Source organism: Chiloscyllium plagiosum, chromosome 4 (assembly GCF_004010195.1).
Source record: "Chiloscyllium plagiosum isolate BGI_BamShark_2017 chromosome 4, ASM401019v2, whole genome shotgun sequence".
NCBI lineage: Eukaryota > Metazoa > Chordata > Chondrichthyes > Orectolobiformes > Hemiscylliidae > Chiloscyllium > Chiloscyllium plagiosum.
This window is the reverse complement of record NC_057713.1, coordinates 60,615,764-60,632,299: the sequence shown is the minus strand read 5'-3', so window position 1 is coordinate 60,632,299 and position 16,536 is coordinate 60,615,764. Positions and strand designations below refer to the sequence as shown.

The following is a 16,536-nucleotide window of genomic DNA, read 5'->3' as shown; positions in this document are numbered from 1 at the left end:
AAATGATTTAAAACAAAATAAAGAATTGCAGATGCTGAAAATCTGAAACAAAAACAAATTGCTTGAGAAACATCAGGTCTGGTAGCATCTGTGGAGAGAACTCAGAGTTAATGTTTCAAGACCAGCGGGCCTTCAGAACTTGCAGTGATTTCTGATTTTCTGTGTTAGCTATATGTAATGTGATGGACGAGAATCTGAGAACAAGAAGTTTTATTCCTGAATTTATTCTTAGGAAGCTTATTTGCCACACATGATGCGTAGTAAAGTGAAGTTACTGCAGTTGGGCGAAAATGACCAGTCATTGCTGACGTTCGTTGATAATGCAATGAAGGTGGATCAAAGGAAAACTGTTATTGAAACCCGATACAGCCAGGAATTGAGCCTCCTGTATACCTTGCAGGATGACTTTGATCGTGCCAAATACTATGTCAACAATAGTATCCAAAGTTTCATGCAGGTTAGTACCTGGCATATAGTTAGGAATTGATAGTCTCTCCATAAGCTAAGCTTTGTTTGTGCATTTGTTCTTTACATTTATTAGAGAATTTATCTGCCACATGTAGTTAGTGTTTAAAAACAAATTCATAGTTATGTAACTAGCATGTTAGCCATGGGTTCTTCAGATTTTTAGAGTGCAAGAAAGAGATAGGAAAGATTTGCGTTTATAAAGTGCCTTTTAGGACCGCCAGATATCTCAACGCATTTTGTGTTCAGTTTTACATCCATTTGGTAGTGTAGTCACTATTGTTATACAGGAATTACTGCAGCCAACTTGCACATCACTAGCTCTCAGTTGGCATTAGGAGACTGACCAGGTCATCTTCTTGTGATGTTGTGATGTTGATTGAGGGATAATTCTCCTGTTCTCCGTGAAAATAGTGCCATAGGTATTTTTTGGTCATCCAAGAAAGGAAACAGACCTCACTTTTCATCTGAAAGATGGCAAATTTCAGAAGTGCACTCGTTCACTGCTGCATTGCAGTGGCAGCCTTGAGTTTTGTGTTTGAGTCCTTGAAAAGGACTTGAATTCACAGTCTCCTGACTCAATTTCAGTATCAAGAGTGCTACCAACTGAGTTAAGGCTCTCACAATCAAAGGTCCTGCTCACCAAATACTTGTGTCAGGAGGTATATTTGTATCAGAAGGGGAAGATCAGGTCGTGGTCCATATAGAAACTAATAGCATTATAGAACAAGAAATGGTATGAAAAGCTAATAAACGACTTTATCTGAAAGCCAAGGCATTTGTAACAAAATTGTTTAACTAGTGGCACAAATCAAAGACCAGTCTAATGCTCTGTGGCATTCATTTCATACCCATACTCTGGGGCGGCATGGTGGCACAGTGGTTAGCACTGCTGCCTCACTGCGCCAGAGACCCAGGTTCAATTCCCACCTCAGGCGACTGTGTGGAGTTTGCACATTCTCCCCATGTCTGCGTGGGTTTCCTCCGGTTGCTCCGGTTTCCTCCCATAGTCCAAAAATGTGCAGTTAGGTGAATTGGCCATGCTAAATTGCCCGTAGTGTTAGGTGAAGGGGTAAATGTAGAGGAATAGGTCTGTGTGGGTTGCACTTCGGCGGCTCATTGTGGACTGGTTGGGCCGAAGGGCCTGTTTCCACACTGTAAGTAAGTAATCTAATTATCACACCAGTTCGTGGAATTTAAACTCAATAAGTAAATATGGAATATAGAACTAATCTCAATTATAGTAACTATGAAACTACCACATAAAACTAACGTAGATTATCTTACTAACTTATTTGGTTCACTAAAGCCAGAGTATACCTGTGATGGAAATCTGCTGTCCTTACCTCATCTGGCCTACATATCATTGCAAAACCACAGTGCGTGATTAGCTCTAAACTGCCCTTTGAAATGGCCGAGTACATTATTCATCTCAACAATTACTGGCTTTGCCAATGATGCCCATTGGCAAAGCCTGTTGATCATTAGAGTGATATGGTTGCAAGGTGACAAAGATTGGGCAATATTTCACAGCACATATAATTTTGGAAAGATGATTAGAATGGAAAACATGAATAGTAGCCCTGATAATAAAGGATGACATGAGAACAATAAAAAGAAAGGATCTTGACACACAAGATTAAGAAATAGTATCCTATAAATGGTGATTAGGAAGAACTCTGGTGAAAAAACAATGTTGGGATTGTTTGTTTTAGCTCTCTCTCCCCTCCCCAGCCCACTTCTCCCACCATGTATCCCATGACAAAGCATTAAATGAGAACTAACGAGAGCTTGTAGCAAGAGCAAAGTATTAGATGTGAGGGATTTACATTTTTTTAAACTGGAAGAATCAAATGCATAGGATAACTTGGAAGATAAGTTTGTAGGATTCTTTTGGAACAGCTTTCAAGAGCAAAACATTGAGGGATCAACTCAGAATAAAGGTACTTTAGATCTTGTATCATGCAATGAGGTCAGGTTAATTAGTAATCTCAAAGTCAAATCTCCTTTGGTGGGAAGGAATGATCATAGTATAATATAATTCCATATTAAGTTAGATGACACCAAGAGTTAAAGCCAATTACATAAGAGATGAGGACTGTATGTTGATTTGATAAATAGTCTAGAGATGTGCTGGTAATAAATAGTGAAAACCTTTAACAAAATATATTAAAATAAAGTTTCATTTCAAAAATACAACTGAAAAAGTTGTGAAAGATCCAGCAATGGCCTATGACGCAAGTTAAAGATTGTATTAATTAAAGGAAGAGGATAATAATCATTTAAAGAATGATTGTGAACTTTAGAATTACAAGAGTTCTAGCAAACAGCAAAGTGCTACTGAAAAGTTGATAAAGGAAAAAATAGAAAACTAGCCCAGGATCCCAAATCAGAGTCTAAGAGCTTTTACAAGAATAAAAAGATAGGTAAACTACAATTTGTTCAAAAGAGGCAGAGACGAGAGTTCTTATCATGAGGAATGATGAAATGGAAGTGATATTGAACAAACTTTGTGTGTCTGTCTTTGCAGGAGAAGAATTTGTATTCAGAGATTAACTGAGGAGATAATAGAAATGAGAGACTTAGGTAGCTAATACCAGCAGAGATAAACAAGAGAAATTTAAGGGTATAACAATCAACAGTTTTAAAAGAAATCGCTGTAGATATAGTGGATGTGCTGGTTATGATTTTCCAGACTATTCTAGATTCTAGAGTGGACCTAATAGCTTGACAATCAGAAGGTATAATTCAGGTAGAGGGAACGGGAAAATAATAAACAATAAGGTTCTAAGAAAATATGTATGTTTTTGTGTTTCATTTTGATAACAAATGACCATATAAATGTGTTCAATGTTCTTTTTCTAAGAATTATTCCAGCATTGACCCACTGCTCCACAGGAGTCGACTGACCAAATTGCAGTCTCTTCAAACTCTGACAGAGATCCAGGATTTTCTCCATTTCATCACCAAAGGAAGTAAGATCCTGTACTTTGCCAAAATAATAACAGCTATAACAGAAACATGCTGATCCTCCAGCTGAAAGTTCACCACAGACAGGATGCAATCATTTTAACATTTTTAATAATACGGTACATAATGGCTAAATGCCTCATAAGAAGGAATGTAAGCTTAGTTTTAATTGAATGTACTTGCTAAACCCATACAAAATGGTTTGAATCATTTTGAAGTGCATCATCATAATGTTTTGCAATGACATTGTGGGTCATCTTGATGGCTGAACTAAAATAAATAATTAACTGAAGTCCTTGCGCCTTACTGAAACCAAGGACTTGTGACCAAGATACTACAAGTATTTATAACTTATTTCATTGCAGGATAAGAAATGCCAAATGCAATATTTCAATCTGAGTCAGAAAACCTTGGAATTTATTTCTACTTGCTTTTCTGATGTCACTGTAGGCAGTCTCAAGGTTTTTGACTTTATATATATTTGTTGTGAAAATGTCGATTGATATTTTCTCAGTAATTAGAAGACATACTTCTGACTTTGACAGCACCAGAATTTAAGGTCCTTGTGACATCAATTAATAGTCACTTAATGGCCTTAACTACCACGAAGCCAATATCCTGCTTCCCCCAGAAAGGTAGCTCGTTTCCAGACAGGGAAACCATGGCAATCGGCCAGGGTCCTTCAATTGCCCAAATCAGAGGGACAGATGAGAATAAGGATTTGACTTTGAAAGTTACCGTTCTGTACTTGTCTTCAATCCCCTTGACCATTGCCTCCCCCAACACTCACCTTCACATGACAAGGACGAGAAAGAACTTGGCTTTCTCTGAATAGCTGAGGAGTAGGCCTTGACCAGCAGCTTTTACTAATGCCAAGGCCCTTTCGATAAAGTGAGGCACTTGTCCTCACTCTATCTGCCTAAGATAGCAGGCAAGTGATAGTGAGGATGACGTGTTTGTTACCATTAAGCACATTTGATTTCATACTTCAAGAAAATATGAGATGTTTGTGCCTACAATCCTGAAAGGGCTGCACTTTTCTCCAGCTCAGATGAGTTTCCATAAAGATTGCATAAACATTGCCTGCTTCCACCTCACCTTATCCATACATCTGTAACCTTCAGACTGGTCTTTTGCACTGCTTTTTTGGCCACTTTCACCTTCTGTAAACTTGAACTGATCCACTATTATCCTATTCCATCCAGCATCAAGATCCACTTGCCCAGAGGTACAATCCTCAATCCAACACCTTTGTCACTATGACTCTTCTGTGTCAAACTTACTCTGTTGTCAGCAGCTGTGCCTTTGTGGGAAACCACTGGATTAGCTGTGGTAGCAAAAAGAAGCGATTCCTGTAAATTTGAACAGAATAAAACTATTTTGTCATCTGATGTCTTATTTTCCAAAGTGAGCATGTTGTTTTCCAAAAAGTGATTGAATTAAGTGGTTCAACAAAAACAATGATCGATGCTATTAATATTTGCTTATGATGTTCGAACTACAAAACATTTACGGATGAAATCCACTTATAAATGTTTACATGCCTATTACAGCATTCATAATCAATATTGACATGCCATAACCTGACTCTATTTAGTCTGAGAGTAAGATTTTCACAAAGTAATCTAATTTTATGAATAATTCACAGTTTGAGGAATAACTATTCAATTGAATTTTGCAGGTAACTTAACCTCTGAAGTACCACTTCGAAAACTAGTAAGAACATGGATAGGCCGATATCCAGAATCAAAGCTGGATCCTATGAGTGTGTGGGATGACATAATCACAAACCGGTATGATGCTGGAATGAATTTGTCCAGATTTTTAGCAAAGGAATTATTTAATGGCTCTGCAAATTAATTATGAAGTGGAAACATTTAGGGGAGGCAGTGGTGTAGTGGTAATATCACTGGACTACCAAGATAAAACAAAAACCTTCACATGCTGGAGATCTGAAACAAACAAAATCAGAAATTGCTGGAGAAATTCAGCAGATCTGGCAGCATTTTTGAAAAGCAAACAGAGTTAACATTTCAAGTCTCCATGTTCTGAAGAAAGGTCAATGTTCTGAGGCACTTGTGTTACTCTGATAGTTGCCCTATGACCCTAAGTACTTGGGGTCCTGGGTCAACATTGATGACTTCAGGGACAGTCCCCACCTAGCTGTTTATCGATGTGCTGCACCAATTGAACTCAGATTTTTCTATCCGCTGTAGCAGAGTTTGCAGACTCACCCTTTACTGGGGTCGTGTTCATGCCCTGGTTACCATCAATGCACGTGATGCCTTTAGAGAGAAGTAGGCATCATGGGGGATACAGTGCTTTATCTCCCCTTCCAACTCCATTTTAATTTAGTCCCACTTTTACTGGTTTTCATTGCTCATAATTGACATGATTGGTTAAACAGGTGATTACTGGTGGTAACTAAGGATTGTACCAAGGTACCTCTATACCTGAGATGGCGCTATAAGTGACAACTTATCAACTTTGAGTACATATGACAATAAAGCTAATCCATTAATACATTCGTTCCATTCATTCATTCAGTAGTTAAAAGAAAAAGAGAAAAGGTCATCGTGATTTTGGTGGTGGAAAAATCGCTCAGTTTGCGTAATAGCACTTCAGAGTATGTGTGTATAAAAACCCTCTTCCCGCTCTCCCTTACCTTACCCCACTCACCTTTGGTTCACATTACCCATAATGGGCTTTGCAGGTAAACTTCTAATTGGCTACACAGGTGATTACTGCTTGTGGTTAATAGTTAAAACCAAAAACAAATTATGGTGCTTTGATGGTGGGAAAGTCATTTGGTTATGTGTGATAACCCTTCCAGATATACATAAAGCAAACCTATAAGGGCTGTTGTGGCACACTGGTGATGGTTAGTGTTTAAAAGATGTGATGGTGATTGGTGATAGGGAGAAAAATTGTGTTTAAGAGCACTTCTGGATATAAAAAAAAGGAAAAAGCAGACTCTGGTAGCATTAAATAGATGGAGAAAAAAAAGTCACCATCATTTGATGATGGGATTTAAAAAATGCTCAGTTGTGTGTTAGTGCACTTCCAAATATAAAGGAAAAAAAAAGAAGACCCGGGGATGGGTCTGCAGAACCGTCTGTCCCAGGCTGAGACTAGCCTATGTATGCTACGAGTATTTTAGTGTTTAACAACAAGTGATGTTCCTTTCCAATCAGACTTTGAGTTATTATACTGCCAAAGCAAACAACTTCCCATTTTCCCATATTACACTTCATTTGCCAGATTATTGGCCATTCACTCAACCTATCTATGTGTCTACAAACCTCTGGTGCTTTCTTCATAATTTTTGGCCTATCTTTATGACATGTGCACATTTAGCCACAATGCCTTCACTACCCTCACCTACGTCATTGATATAGATTATAAAATGTAAAATGTTGAGCCCTTAGCACACACCCATGTGGGACTTCACTCTACATCCTGCCAATCAGACAAGAACCTGTTTGTGAATGCTTTCAATTTTAAAATTGTTTCATATCCTACCAATTGTTTTTATTTTATAAAAAATATTTGCAGTTTGTTTCCAACTTTCTTGGTTTCATCTCCAAATAAAATTTTAAACAAATAAATTAAAGCTGCAGTAAGCTGTGGATCTGTCTGTCTTAAGCTACCACATCCTAATGAAACCTTACCCATACACTGCCTTTCACCCAACACTCTGGACTGTTTGGGTTTTCCTGAGCTTTCTAAGTCTGGCACCAGCCACCCCTGACTTCAAGTTTATATTTAGTGCACAGCTAATGCTTCAAATGATCAAACTGCTTTTTTATTATAATGTTTCTTCCATTTTTTAAATCTTCTATATCACAGCTGCTTCTTCCTCGATAAGATTAAGGAGCGACTGTCACTTCTTCAGGCTGATGACAGTATGGAGGTGGATGACGAAGGAGCTGAGACACAAATGGATATAGACAAGGAAGAAGATGATATCACCATGCTCATAAGAAGCTGTAAATTTAATATGAAGTTAAAAATGTTAGAAAGTGCAAGGAAACAGGTATTTAACGAAACATACAGACATCTGTTGCTCAAAAGTAGTAAGTGTAAAGATATTTGATCCGTCATTCTCCTTGGCAAAGAGTGCCAGGAATTGATATTGGTTTGAATTTGCCCACTGATATCATTGCTGAACATAGAAACAACAGTAGACCTTTCAGCCTGTTGCACCTGCCGTGCCATTCAATACAATCATGACTGATTGAACACTTCAATGCTTTTTAGCTACCTCATCCCAATAACCCTAATGTCATTGGATCACCAATGGGAGCATCTCTCACCATGTGTCATAGTCTCAGAATAAACAGGCACCATTTTAAGTTGGGGATGAGAAGGAATTCTTCTCTGAGGATTTGGAATCTTTGGAACTCCTTGTTACAAGATAGCTGTGGGGGCATGTCCTGGGGTACATTTAAGGCCAAGATAGTTGGATTCTTGATCAGTAAGAGAATGAATGGTTCTGGGAAAAAGTCAGGAAAGAGGACATGAGGAATGTTAGATTGGCAATAATCCTACTGATTGGTGGACCAGGTTTGAGGGGTCAAAGAGCCTAATCCTGTTCCTATTTGTTATGGTCTTGCAGGCACACCATGACAAATGTAATATAGGACCTTTTGAAAGTCCCAATACACAGTAAGTGCCTAGAGAGTCAACTACTGTTGACTGGCATCTGGAGCCTCTCCTCACCACCACAGCAACCCCTCCCCAGAAAAAGCTTTTTGTTACATTTGGAGATTTCAGAGGATTCTGACTGATTTACATGGATAATTAGCCAAGACAGATTAGACAGATTCAAGCCTTCCTTTCAGTCCTGGAAACTTAGCTCTCCCCAGTCACTTACAACCCCATACTTCCACACTAATGATCCTCAAACAAATATCTGACCCACCCTAGCTCTTACTCACCTACCTGCCATACTACATTCTCACTACTCACCTGCTATCCTACCTCTCCACCTTATCTGTTCATCCATCTGGCACCATAAGCCACTCCCATTGACCTTACATATTTAACTATTCTTCTTGTCAAAGAGATAATCAACTTTTTTATCATGGAATGTGGCATTTCCTGTTTAGAAAGCAGGAGTGGTCTGGCCTCCTGCGTTGATGATATACTGTGCAAGAAAGCTTCTTGAACAGGTACAGTCCACATTTCTCAAGAGGGAGAAAGTGAGCACTGCAGATGCTGGAGATCAGAGTTGAACAGTGTTGTGCTGGAAAAGCACAGCCAGATTTCACCAGTTTCACCATTTCCAGCACCACACTCTTTGACTCACGTTTCTCAAGAGTATAGAATCACATATACAGGCCGGAAGTTCTGAGAACCAGTATAGGGTATGTAAAAAGGAAGAGTGACAATCCAACTGTGAGTGCTGTTGTCAGAATTTCTTTGACCCATTGTCAAAGATTTCCTCGGTCTGTAAATTGGAAGAGAATCATGAAATTAAACAAGAGGTGAAGGCAGGAGTACTTTTAATGGTAGTAATTAAGTTAAAGAGGCATTAAACAAATACCTGGGGTGGAATTTAGTTACAGCAACAGTGAGTACTGGTTAGAAAATTGTTGGGAGTCCTGCATTGCTTCATTCTTGGAGACCCATTGAAATCTAAATGCAATCGAGCACTTCAGTTACCAGCCTCACGCTTTCTCCCCCCCATGATCAAGGTTTATTGCAGGGTGATAATTTTAGTTCACAGAGCTGCTGGCCAGACAGGGACAACAGCTCTCCATTGGTGGCATTACCATTGGGAGCAGGAACTCCTGCCATTAATGCTCAGAAACCATCACTGTGAATTATTGCTCGATCCCTGAAAACAGGCAGTCGCATTGATCATAGGCAGCAGTTACCATCAGCGAGGAGAGATTGGTGACTGAGATGGGGTGCCCCCCCCCCGCCCCAAATATCTTGGCAACATGGTTCTTTTCAAGGCAGCAGGTAAACCAATTGAGAGGTACGAAAGAAGATCTGTGTCAGTCCACAAAATCCCTCAGTGCCATTAAATTCCAATGAGAATTTAAATGTCATTAAATTACACCACTGTAAATCTTTAACTTTACGGTTGAAATACTTCAACTTATCTAATTAATGTGTAAATAAATTCTAAGTGTGACAAACTTGTAAAGTACCTGCGCATTAAACCTGGTATTTTTGATTACAAAATTAGCCACTCTTCAAGTTATTGTTATGTTCATTATCATAATGTTTGAACTTTTGCAGATGCTAAATTGTTTTCCTAATTTCAGAACAACTTTTCAGTGTCCACCAAGCTGCTGAAAGAACTTCATAAAGAATCCAACATTCGAAATGACTGGAGATTCAGGTGGATACAAAGTTATAGCCGATTCAGTCATAAACGTAGTCGGAGTATGAAGAGAGCTGACCAGATAGTAACGGTGATGAAAACCATTCCACTGCTAGGTAATGGCTGACAGATTTCTAACAGTGATGTAACAAGTTGAAAATTACTGATGTTAGGTCACACCTCTCACTGGGGCAAGCTCCTGACAATTTTGCCACCGGATGGAAACAACAGATCAATTTGCCACAGGCAAAGAAGAAATCCAAAAACATTGATTTTCCCATAATATGTAGCATCTACCCACTCACTATCAACTGAATTGGGGACAGCAGATGCCTGAAAACTAACCTACTTATTCAACTGAGGAGTAGTCAAGTGATTAAATATAAAACAGGAAAATGCAAATCAGAAAATAATTCTTAATTATTGTTATTTGAAATAGTGAGTGTGAGGAATCCAAGTTAGAACCTTGTTCAAATTTTTAAAATTAATATTCTTCTCTGGGGATATCAAATTTACTTCTCTAAATGATATTAGTGAAATAAGGGAATTTTTACAATGATCAACATTAGTTTTTAATTCCCGCCATTGGCAAGATTCAAACCTATGACCCCAGAGAATTAGCCTGGATCACCAGATTACTAGTCCAGTGACAATGCCATTCCACCACCACCTACTTCGAGCAAATACCAAAACCATTTCAGAGAGAAATGCTTAAGGAGGAGTTAAAATCTTCAGGTCTTAAATGATATCTTGCGTTACAGGTGAAATAGATGTGGATAATCTAAATACACAAAGACATGCTTTCAGAGACCAGAACACATTACTTGGTACAACTTACTACATTATGGCTAATGCTCTGAATAAAGATCCATCATGTCTTCAGTATATCGAGGAGGATCGAGCAAAAAATGTTAAAAAACTTTCTGGAGCTACCAGTGACAACCCAGTGCAGGTAGCAAAAGAATCTTGTAACTATTTGAAAAGATGAATAAGTACAGTTAATATCTGAACGTTACCTGATCGCACCTTTTTTTTGTTCTTCAGGTTTCGATTGGATTATACAGAAAAGCTCATGAATATCTTCAAAGTGCTGTTAAGAAAGCTGAAGAAGAAGTGCAGTCTCTTTCTGAAGAACATGTTGATACAGTGGGAGTGATTAAGGCCTACATGACTTTGGCAAATTTCTGTGACAGATGTCTGCGGGAGGAAGAAGAAAGTGAAAATAGTAAGAATACACTCAAGCTTGTATTTTACATAACATGTAGCAATTGTGCTTTATATACACTCCCAAAATGACTGGGAAGGAAGAAAGGCTGGCAAAAAAAAAGTATGATCTTGCTGTTTCCCTCACTGACTGTCCTTGAATATGGCCTTAACCCAAGATGGCGTTCTGACGTGAGAGTCATTTGCACTTTCCAGGTGGGAGCCCCAGTTTTGAGGCTTGCAAGGTGACCTTAGTTCGGAAGGGGCCCTTCTTGTAAAGAGCAATGTATTCATCCTTCACTTTTTTTTACAGCTTTCACAAGAATGTTTACAAATACTTTGTCACAGCTCACTTGGGTAGTGTGCTGGAAATCAAGCTCTCCTATTCCTAAAGTCCCCTTCACTGGTTGAGATTTTGCCCCTTTTAGTATATCTGAAGGTATTTTATCCCCATCTCCTTTTAATGCTTTGTAAAGAGAGCAGTTTGCAGTGAAATGGTGAGTGAGAACAGTTACTGGGAGACTTGCTGTTACTTGTTCACATAAAATCACAGATATATTATGGTGTAGAAGGAGGCCATTTGGCCCATTGTGTCTGCACTGGCTGTATGGCCTCGTGCCAAGCTCCTGCCTTTATCCCACAATCCTGTAAATCATTACACTCCAGTCAACCTTCTAGTGCTCCCTTCAATACCTCAATTGATCCTCCCTCCACCACTATATTTCCAGGCAGTGCATTCCATGCCCTCACCACTCGCTGTGTATAAAGGCTTTTTCTCATGTTACCCTTGCTTCGTTTGTTTATCTCTCTTTTGGATGGAGAAATTGAGGTGATTTGTAAGCTTGAATGTTTCTGCTCTATTGCCCACATAAAGGGTTGGAACAACTTGCCCAGGAACCAATCAGGTTGCTGTTACCCTCCTGAGCCCACAATAACTGGCTAATTGAAATCCAAGAGGAGAAAGTGAGGGCTGCAGATGCTGGAGATTAGAGCTGAAAATGTGTTGCTGGAAAAGCGCAGCAGGTCAGGCAGCATCCAAGGAGCAGGAGAATCGACGTTTCGGGCATGATTCCTGAAGAAGGGCTTATGCCCGAAACGTCGATTCTCCTGTTCCTTGGGTGCTGCCTGACCTGCTGCGCTTTTCCAGCAACACATTTTCAGTCAGTAATTGAAATCCAATCAAAGTACTGTCTCTGGGTCTACCTACTCTGAAACATAGACACACATAGATGGAGCCAAGATGTCTTATAATCCTCCGCCACTACTTGAATAAGACAACATTGCAGATACAGCTCTCAGTGAGATCCACTGACTCATTTTTAAACCGCATTTTCTTCTTCCACAGTTTGCTTGCTTTGTAGCAATATCTTTTAATCCAAAAATAAAACTGTTCTTTAGAACATTGTTGCTCCATTACACACTCTTGGTTCTTTCATGTCTTTTAAATAAATAAATTGCTGTTTGTTACAGTTAACAATTTTCCTGAACTGCAGACGTACCCAGCAAGTGTAGTGGAAAATTTGTTAAAAGCATTGCAGTATAATTCGAGGGAAGCTAGACTGAGATTCCCCAGATTGTTACAGATCGTGGAGTTGTATCCAGTGGAGACACAGGACGTCATGACCAGAGGGGTATGTACTTGCTCCGCTGACAGTTATCTTTCTGTATCTCACAAACTGCCCTGTGAACAGGAGAGTTATACTTTGGAATGACAACCGATTGCAGTCATTGGCAGAAACACTGCAGGAATAAGCTTCCTTCATATTTTGTGTATTTACTTTAGCAGCACAGTTGAGATGCCATTCATTTTATGAGATGGGATTGAAGGAGATCAGTTCTGTGTGCAGGAGTGCCAATGTGTTATGTCACCAGACCCTCTATAATAAAAGCCTACGCTATAATCGCCCATGGATTTGGAACGGGGAAGAAACACTTGGGGCTTCCAATGCTTTTTACTCTGCTCCTTGCTTTTACTCCATTAACAGCATTTTTTGTGTGAATACCAGGCGAAGGCAAGGTCAGACCTAGTGAAGAGGCACTCAGATGTAGAGTCATAGAGATGTACAGCACCGAACAGAACCTTCAGTCCAACTCTTCCATACTGACCAGATATCCTAAATTAATCTCATCCCATTTTCCAGCACTTGGCCTATATCCTTCTAAACCCTCCTTATTCATGTACCCATCCAGATGCCTTTTAAATATTGTAATTATACTAGCCTCCACCACTTCCTCCAGCAGCTCATTCCATGCATGCACCACCCTCTGCATGAAAATGTTGCCTTTTTAAATCCTTCCCCTCTCACCTTAAACCTGTGCCCTCTAGTTTTGGACTCCCCCCACCCTGGGGAAAAGGCCTTGACTATTCAGGTAGGCGAAAGTGAGGACTGCAGATGCTGGAGATTAGAGTCAAGATTAGAGTGGTGCTGGAAAAGCACAGCATGTCAGGCAGTATCCGAGGAGCAGGCAAATCGACGTTTCAGGCAAAAACTCTTCAGGAAATCCTGATGAAGGGCTTTTACCCGAAACGTCAATTTTCCTGTCCTCGGATGCTGCCTGACCTGCTGTGCTTTTCCAGCACACTCTAATCTTGGCCTTGATTATTCACCCTATCCATGCCCCTCATGATTTTATAAACTCCTATAAGGTCATTACTCAGCCTCTGACGCTTCAGGCAAAATAGCCCCAGCCTATTCAATCTCTCCCTATTGCTTAAATCCTCCAACTCTGGCCACATCCTTGTCAATCTTTTCTGAAACTTTTCAAATTTCACAGCTTCTTTCCTTTAGTAGGGAGATCAAAATTGCACGCAATATTCCAATAGTGGCCTCACCAATGTCCTGTACAGCCATAACATGACATCCCAATTCCTGTACCCAGTGTTATGACCAATGAAGGTAAGTATTCCAATCACCGCCTTCACCTTGTCTACCTCTCACTCCTCCTTCAAGGATCTATGCACCTGCACTCCAAGGTTTGTTTGTTCAGAACACTCCCCAGGGCCCTACCATTAGCAGACCTGCCCTGATTTGTCTTTCCAAAATGCAGCACCTCACATTTATCTCAATTAATCTCCATCTGCCACTCCTTGGCCAGTTGGCCCATCTGATCAAGGTCCTGTTGTACCTGAGATGACGTTCTTCACTATCTACTATACCACCTATTTTGGGTGTCTTCTGCAAACTCACAAGCCATAAGTTATATTCACGTGCAAATCATTTATATAAATGATGAAAAGCAGTGGTCCCAGCACCGATCCTTGCAGCACATCATTGGTCACAGGTCTCCAGTCTGAAAAGCTCCCCTCCTCACCACCCTCTTCAAGCCAATTTTGTATCCAAATAGCTGCCTCGCCTTGTGCTCTCTGTGATTTAACCTTGCTAACCAATCTACCACACGCCTTACTGAAGTTCAAATAGACAGCATCCATGATTCTGCTTTCATCAATCTTCTTTGTCAAGTCTTCAAAAAAACTCAATTAATTTAGTGAAATATGATTTCCCACACACAAAGCCAAGTTAACTATCCCTAATCAGTCTTTGTCTTTCTGAATACATATAAATCCTGTCTCTCAGAATCCCTTCCAAAAATTTATAATCCAAAGATCTAAGTTTGAACACATTGCAGCATGTGGGGAGTTTAAATTCAATTTATTAAAAAATTCTGGAATAAAATGCTAGTATCTATAATGGTGATCATACAATTAGCACAAATGTTAGTGGGAATGGGAGTCCTCAATATTGGCCGCAGAACCTATTAAATCTTGTGATGTCAGGTCAGACATGTGCAAGAAAACCCCTGGTTTATTATCACATACAGTCAACTGATGATTCAGTGTTCCTCCATGTGGCACAGCATTAAAAGGACGCTGTGAGGATAGCAAGTGCATAGAATTAACTCTGGATGCAGGATTTCAATGTCTCCCACGAAGTGGGGTTGAGTACCTTTCCTACTGACTGAGTCCTTGTGGCACTTGGTGAAAGAACTAAAACAAGGGAATAGTTTTTCCTGACTTCATCCTCTTGAACCCTGTCACAGGTGCACCTATTCATGACAGTATTAGTAGGAATGGCTGCCATCCAGTCCTTGTGGAGACAAAGTTCCATTTTCATAGAGAGGTGTTGGTAAGTAGAATTAGAATAGGCAGATAGTGTTAGCCAGTAGACATGCTGGGGAATTTGATATTTTCTTTTTGATATGCCCAGTATTCATGCCAAGTTCGATGTCCTTCAGTAAAGTTTGACTGCTCCTTCTCAACTAGTAACAGAGCAGTCCATGCTCCTTCAGTGGGACTCTGTTTTCCAATTCTCATTCAGTGGAGTTAAGAATTTTACAATTTTAATTACATTGTTGGGCCAATGCTTGATGGGGAATTAATAAAGATTGTTTTAAGTTTTATTTTTTTCATGCCAAAACTTATTTGAAACAAAAAGAACATTGTCTTAAAATAATATTTCCATCTTGTGTCACCATGAATCAAAGCACTAAATCACTTCATTTGGACGCAATGTTTATAGATTCATTGTTAGATTTTAAATATTAGGCAAATGTCAGTGAAAGTAGTTTTGATCACAAGTTATTTATCATAAATAAGGTTTCCTCTATGATAAGATAGCTGACAAGTCAGTTACTTAAGTTGGTAAATGGCACATGCAGTGAGAAAAATGATCTTTAAGGAAATTCTTTATTTAAATAATTTGCTTAGTTTGTGGATAAATATGATAAATTAATAACTCTTCAAATTTCCCTCAGGTGTCTACCATTCCATGCTGGCAATTTATTGGTTGGATTAATCAAATGATGGCTGCACTTGACAAAAAAGAAGCTTGTGTTATCCAACCCATCATAGAGAAGATTGCAGATTCCTACCCACAGGCTATTGTGTACCCATTTAAGATTAGCAGTGAGAATTATACCTTTGAACCATCTGCAAATGGCAACAAGAACAAAGAGTTTGTTGAGAGGTAATAAGAAGTTCTGTTATTCAGTCATCCAATTTTTCATTAAAAGGTCTTTCCACCTTGTGAACTGTATCAGATAATTAGCAGGTCATTTAAGAAAGAGATGAAGGAACATTTAAACAACTCAACAGTGGCAAAGGTTTTATGACAACATAGACATGGAGAGAAAAAGTTGCAAATTGAAGAGTAAATTACTGGAGAATACAAAAGCTTATTCAAAGTTTGGGAGAAGATTTGTAGCTCGGGTACTCGTTGTTGTGGTTCTGTTCGCCGAGCTGGAAATTTTTGTTGCAAACGTTTCGTCCCCTGTCTAGGTGACATCCTCAGTGCTTGGGAGCCTCCTGTGAAGCGCTTCTGTGGTGTTTCCTCCGGCATTTATAGTGGCCTGTCCCTGCCGCTTCCGGTTGTCAGTTTCAGCTGTCCGCTGTAGTGGCCGGTATATCCTAGTAGCCACACACGCAGACGACAAACAACATGAATTTGACTGGGACAACACCACCATTATAGGGCAAGCGAAACAAAGAACAACCAGGGAATTCCTAGAAGCATGGCACTCATCCACAAACTCCATCAACAAACACATCGACCTGGACCCAACAT

The 16,536-nt window shown here is 39.6% G+C and overlaps 1 protein-coding gene and 1 long non-coding RNA gene across 6 annotated transcripts in view; one reads left to right on the top strand and one right to left on the bottom strand.

The window, feature by feature from the left end:
• LOC122549083 overlaps positions 1-10,885 on the bottom strand; it is a 30,162-nt gene extending 19,277 nt beyond the window's left edge. For all 3 annotated transcript variants that reach the window (XR_006311401.1, XR_006311402.1, XR_006311403.1), the window contains exons 1-2: positions 10,799-10,885; positions 4,719-4,787 (exon numbers count right to left, since the gene is read on the bottom strand). This is a non-coding gene — a long non-coding RNA (uncharacterized LOC122549083). The remainder of the gene's footprint in view (positions 1-4,718; positions 4,788-10,798) is intronic.
• Positions 1-16,536, top strand: part of prkdc (protein kinase, DNA-activated, catalytic subunit) — a 247,590-nt gene that overhangs the window by 182,079 nt on the left and 48,975 nt on the right. For all 3 annotated transcript variants that reach the window (XM_043688292.1, XM_043688291.1, XM_043688290.1), the window contains 9 exons: positions 233-457; positions 3,332-3,440; positions 5,117-5,228; positions 7,285-7,471; positions 9,714-9,888; positions 10,534-10,724; positions 10,817-10,997; positions 12,446-12,606; positions 15,728-15,939. In XM_043688292.1, the coding sequence (XP_043544227.1) occupies positions 233-457; positions 3,332-3,440; positions 5,117-5,228; positions 7,285-7,471; positions 9,714-9,888; positions 10,534-10,724; positions 10,817-10,997; positions 12,446-12,606; positions 15,728-15,939 (1,553 nt within the window). The remainder of the gene's footprint in view (positions 1-232; positions 458-3,331; positions 3,441-5,116; positions 5,229-7,284; positions 7,472-9,713; positions 9,889-10,533; positions 10,725-10,816; positions 10,998-12,445; positions 12,607-15,727; positions 15,940-16,536) is intronic.